General features: G+C 37.5%; 1 protein-coding gene across 2 annotated transcripts in view; it reads right to left on the bottom strand.

Moving 5' to 3' along the window:
* LOC104777334 (transmembrane protein 120 homolog) overlaps positions 1–3,318 on the bottom strand; it is a 4,526-nt gene extending 1,208 nt beyond the window's left edge. The window contains exons 1-10 of one of the 2 annotated variants that reach the window (XR_766261.2): positions 2,882–3,318; positions 2,720–2,798; positions 2,508–2,602; positions 2,306–2,410; positions 2,127–2,206; positions 1,234–1,324; positions 1,048–1,155; positions 872–958; positions 464–532; positions 12–225 (exon numbers count right to left, since the gene is read on the bottom strand). Coding sequence is in view for 1 of the 2 variants with exons in the window: in XM_010501559.2 (XP_010499861.1) it covers positions 94–225; positions 464–532; positions 872–958; positions 1,048–1,155; positions 1,234–1,324; positions 2,127–2,206; positions 2,306–2,410; positions 2,508–2,602; positions 2,720–2,798; positions 2,882–3,079 (1,044 nt within the window). In the remaining variant the exon portion in view is untranslated. Of the gene's footprint in view, positions 1–10; positions 226–463; positions 533–871; positions 959–1,047; positions 1,156–1,233; positions 1,325–2,126; positions 2,207–2,305; positions 2,411–2,507; positions 2,603–2,719; positions 2,799–2,881 lie in introns of those variants that run through there. The other variant, XM_010501559.2, reaches the window with a different exon arrangement.

The following is a 5,721-nucleotide window of genomic DNA, read 5'->3' as shown; positions in this document are numbered from 1 at the left end:
GAAAACAAAATTTATGAAAGTAAAACAAATAATGGGGAAAAAGATCCACAGTTGGAGACTATAAAGCTGTAGTTATATAATAAGTTAGCAAGTTTAGTCGAGTTCTGCTTTGCTTTTACTTCTCTTCATCTTAGCCTTAAACCTTGACTTCACCATTAATGTCTCTACTGTATTTATGAAGTTTCCAATGGCCATCACAACCAGAAGAATGCCACAAACCAATACCTGCCCCAGTATTCACGTTATCATCAGAAAACCATTGTGATAAACCATACTATGGGGATTTAAGATAAGTTACTCGGTTGGAAGTGAGAAACAAGAGGGACAGGAGTTTCCTATATCGATGATATTAATTCAAGTATCGTCTACATCACTATTTTATGCTTTTCGTCAGACTGGTGCGTGAATAAACCAATCTGATAATAGTATAATACACAAATGCTCCCAGAAGAGAGATATATACCTGCCATTCAGCGACTACCCCCATAAATACTGTCCTAAGCAACTGCAGTCCCACATATGCTTCAAAGCCCTGAGTTTCCAAAGTAGAATAAAAACATGTTTAGCTACAATCTGATAAACAAGCTTATGAACTTAATATGAGTCTGAAGTTTCCCTTAAATTGGTGATCTTTCACTGTTTCGACCATCTTACAAGTTTAAGAGGACATCATGAAGTTTGGTTTTACTTAGTATATATCTTCAAAGAGATTTAAGTTCCAAGTATATAAATTATGTAAGAATGTATACAAATAATAGCTATCAGTCACCAGCTAACCTATACAACCCTGGTCTTATGGTGAAGGAAATATGAAGCTTTAAGATGCTCTAGCATAACCTTATGTGAAATTGAGTAAGAGTAAAACTGTTACCTGTAAAGTGAACAAAATAGGAAATAATAGCAACAATTGCCCATCTACTCCAGCTGTTTCTCCCCATACAACGTCCATCCTTTTAGCCTGAAAACGACCATAATGCACACTTTTACAGCCATTTTATAGTGGCAAATAGGATTTGGGCCAGAGAAAAAATGCAAATAGTATGGCACCTTTCCAAGCGCAATGCGAGTGTATAATCTTTGGCGTTGATATCTATTTTGCAGAAGCATCGCAACACCTTGCATCATAGCCCATTGGAGGAAAAGAAGCACTCCTTTCTGCAAAGATTTAGAACGATCAATACATTTGCATGGTAGCTTTTACTATGCGTATATGATAAAGTTAATGACCACTACCTGCTTCTGAACACAGTTTGGTTGACCTTTGATTTCCCAAGTGAGACTGACAAGGGCCATTGCCATGGCAAAATAATGATGATAAAGCCACCTGCAAATGCATATCAGTCCAATGGTTTAAGTCATCTCCAACCCACGCGATAATATATGCTGATAAGATCATACACACCAAAATCAGTCTACATAACATGATTCACTGCAGATCAAAATCCTCTACCCACTGAGGCCTTTATGGGCCACTAAAGTTTCTCATCTATTCTCTAAATGATCTAAAGAGTCGATCTCTAACTGACAACAAAAGTAAGCTACCTCTTTAACAGCTCTCCAATATTTCCATGCAATACCAAACAGGAGACAAATTCTAGGTAAATCACAGTGTAAAACCTTCTGCATTACATTTCCTATACAACAATTCCTATCATTAACTAAATTCTAATGTCCTTCACCAGCAGTGCGATCAGTATAAGCCTAGAGAGGTACAACAGAACAAAACACAACGAGTAGCAAAACATTAACCGAGTGGCAGTGACAATAAATTTGATGAGTTGCTTGAGTCACGCTAACAACCAAAAGTTTATAGTAATTTTTCATGGGTTAAAGAGCAAATAGACAAAGAAAGAGACTCAGCAGCACACAGGGTCTAATTGACAGAAAGAGAATGGTCCAAAAGAAAATGAACCCCTGCTCTCAAAGGAGGGAGCAACCTAATGAATTTTAAACCTCAGAACAGTGTAGCAAAACACAACATAGTGATCTAGTCTACCCAAAGTTACATCATGTGAATTTCAGCAGCATAACAAAATTACATCAACCTAGAATATTTCAAATTTAAAACAATGGATACCAATAGCAAAACAATCATATCTAACTGTTAAGGAATAGGATTAGAGTACCATGAACGGATATCACTCCCATTAGCTCTCAAAATGTTCTCTCGCATAACCAAACCAGCATAAAGGAACAGAAGCCAAGCCTGATAAAAGAGGATTACATGTCAATCCAAAACACATATAACATAAGCTTAAGTAACTCAAACCAAAAAACAAAACTCAACCGTTATATATATATATACCTGATAGAGCTGAACAGGGAATGCAGGCAAACATCCATCCCACACATAAGATCTTAATGTCAAAAGAATTGCAGGGAAAACAAGAAAAAGAAGAGCTGTCCTATCCTGTTCCCATGTAAAAAGACAAGTAATTTAAACCAGATTCATACATCGAAGTAAGATCCAACCAACCACATTAATGAGGGAAATACAAAATACTAACTCTGTAGCTATTGTATTCTTCTTTAACTTTAAGCTGTATATCTTTCCGTGAAGCTTTAACATTCACAGGTCCCAAAAACATTCTTACAAAGCGTCCTGCTTTTCAAACATGACACAAAGTCTAATCCTTTTAACAAATGGATCAACACAAAAAAAACTTGAATCTGAGATTAGATCATTGATTGATCTCAAAAGGGAGAGGATTTTAGAAACCTTGAGGTTTGGAGGGAAGAAACGATGAAGTGTCTCCATCAGCAAGCATGCATCTAGCACGTTGCAGATCCTCCTCTAGCTGTAACCCAAAAACACAAAATTACGAATCGGAGAAATCGAGAAAGAGACAGAGAGAGAGATTGGTTTTTGTAAAAATTTGACCTTTTCGAAAAGTTTGGGATCGAGATGCTTGTCGGAGACAAGGGTTGAGTGGAGACGGCGGATTGATGAGTCAACGACGGAGGCTCTTTTACGGAGAGAGAGCTCTTCTTGGGAAGAAGAAGAGACGAAGGAAGTGGAAGAGTCGTGAAGCTCTTTAACTTGTTCGACGATTCGTTTCACTTCTTCTTCAACCTCCATGGTGTGTTGGATCCGAAAGATGAATGAGATCGGACTCGTATGTGTCTGTGAATGAGAGATTGAAAAAAATTCGAGAAGACCCAGAAATAAAGGAAGGATTTTTAGAGACGAGAACAAGAAGAAGAAGAAGTTTGTAACTAAGGACGGATCACTTTTTCATGCTCTTACAAAACCCTCACCGAGTCCCTCCCTACCACATCGCAATCTAAGCATCACTTTCTTTGTTTTTGTTTTTCCCTTTGTTTATTTTTCCTAATACTTACAANTAATTAGAATCGTTTTTTTTTTTTTTTTTTTTTTGTTTCTTTTTCATGTCGGCAATTTTTAAACAGTTAAATAAAAAGCTTGTTTTTTTGCTTAGTTTTTAAAGAACCTCTAAATGCAAAAAGAATGGAGAAAGAGATGGATTCAAAATGAAGGAGTCTCAAAGAAAATATAATATTGTCACAACTCACATTGGTTCATAACAAGCAATACTTGTCTGCATTCCTGGTAGTTTGGAATCAAAGTTAACTAGTTTTAGTTTTGGAAGAAGAATAAGAAGCTTTTGGGTGTGTCTTAGTTGTAACTAAGGACGGATCAATCAATCTCGCAAGGATCTTTTTTCTCATGCTCTTACAAAACCCTCACCGAGTCCCTACCACATCGCAATCTTAAGCATCACAATCCTTTGTTTTTTTTTTTTGTTTTTTACTTTTTTTTCTTAATACTTAATTTTAGAATGAGTTAAGTCTCAGAAGTCCCTAAAATAATTTGACAAATCTCCTATCTCCCTCTCTATTTTTCATACCCTCACCTTATCTAATAAGAGGTGGTGAGACGATTTTAGCCTTACAATTTAATTAATGTAGATTAATTTTTTTAAATAAAAAAACGAACCCAGCTCTCTTTCGATCCGAGAGAAACCCGACCTGTGAGTTCCTCTCAACCCAGGCGCCGACGATTCTTCCGACGTCGGAGCTCCTACTGCTGTTGTTATTAACCAACTCGAGTTGAATCAAGTTGTTCGTCAGAGCTCTCTTTCGACCTGGTTACTCACCTCTCAACCCAGCCGCCGACGATTCTTCCATCGTCGGAGCTCCTACTGCTGTCGTTCTTCACCAACTCGAGTTGAATCAAGTTGTTCTTCAAAATGCAGGTGCGTTACTTCACATTAGAGTAGCTTTTGGTTGAATTTGTTTTTGATTTGTAAATTTATAAATTCAATTGGATTTAGATCGAAGAAAGCTTAGCACATTGGGTGTTTTACAAAGGTTTATGGGTCGATTGAGCTATCTATTAGATAGGAAAGGGATTTGACTTTCGATTTCAGTGAATTAAGGAGATTAGAACTCGTTTACCATTTGATTTGATAGGAGAGAGAGAAGGTGAAACTGGTAATACTGGTATATTTAGTAAAACTAGTAAACCTAGTTGTAGTACTAATTATGATTTTTTTATATTGGTTGGTTTGGCAGGATACAATATGCGAGAACGTCAGCCTACATTTTAAATGTGAAGTTCGCATGTATAGTATAATGTTCAAGAGGAATATAACATTGTTGATGTTAAAAGCAAGGATACAGAGGAAGCTTGGGTTTGTTGAAAGTAACGTTCAGTTGCAGCTGAGCTACAAGCCACTACTGGTAGAAACATTGGAGCATTGTGAGCTTAATGATGATGAGGATGTTAATGTTTATCTAGACTCCGTTAATTATGAGAAGCGAAGATGTATGTTGTTTGTGAATGTCATCCCTTCTGAGCCTCAGCCTGAGCAAGTTCCCATAGTGCCCATAGTGCCCACAGTGCCCACAGTGCCCATAGGGGACCAAAGTTCTGTTGGTATGAACTATGAAAACCAACATGCGAAGGATGGTGAAATCGGACCTAACGCCATTGTTGTCTACGTAGGCAAAGAAAAGGCTGTAGAGGGTGATTCTAATAAAGAGGGTGAAGCTGAATCACGTGATGAAGGTGATGAATATACTGAGCCACGCCCTGTTGTAGAACCGTGTAAGTATATTGAACCATGGGATGACGGTTTGGATCTGACTAAACTTCAAGAATTTCCAAACAAGAAGGCATTGCAAGATGTGGTGGATAGAGCTTCATTCGCTAACTGTTTTAGTTTTGAAATAGTAAAGTCGGACAAGGTGCGTTATGTGGTCAAATGTCCTAAAGAAGGATGTAACTGGGGTTTACGAGGTGGTAGGATTCGAGGTACAGATATTTTCTCGATTAGAAGGCACAACAAGATGCATACATGCTCTCGGGCTAGTCAAAGTTCAAGCAATAGTAAGAGGCAAGGCACTCCACAATTAGTTGCTTCTCTTTTACATGGTGATTATCCAGGGCAAATGGAAACTCCACCTCCGAAAATTATCATGGATCTTGTCAAGACAAAATTAGGTGTTGATATATCATATTACACGACTTTGAGAGGGAAAAAAACAAGCTGTTATTGATTTGAAAGGTAGCCCGGAAGAAAGCTACAAGATGCTGCGATGTTATCTGCACATGTTAGAGAAGGTTAATCATGGTACAAGATCATATGTGCATTGCAATGAGAATAATAAATTCATGTACTTGTTCATAGCTTTGGGAGCTAGCGTTGAAGGATTTAAAGTCATGAGGAAAGTTATAACTATGGATGCAACTTTTCT

The sequence above is a fragment of the Camelina sativa genome, chromosome 3, assembly GCF_000633955.1.
Source record: "Camelina sativa cultivar DH55 chromosome 3, Cs, whole genome shotgun sequence".
Classification (NCBI taxonomy): domain Eukaryota; kingdom Viridiplantae; phylum Streptophyta; class Magnoliopsida; order Brassicales; family Brassicaceae; genus Camelina; species Camelina sativa.
Note: the sequence above shows the minus strand (reverse complement) of the source record. Positions and strands in the feature narration are given on the sequence as shown.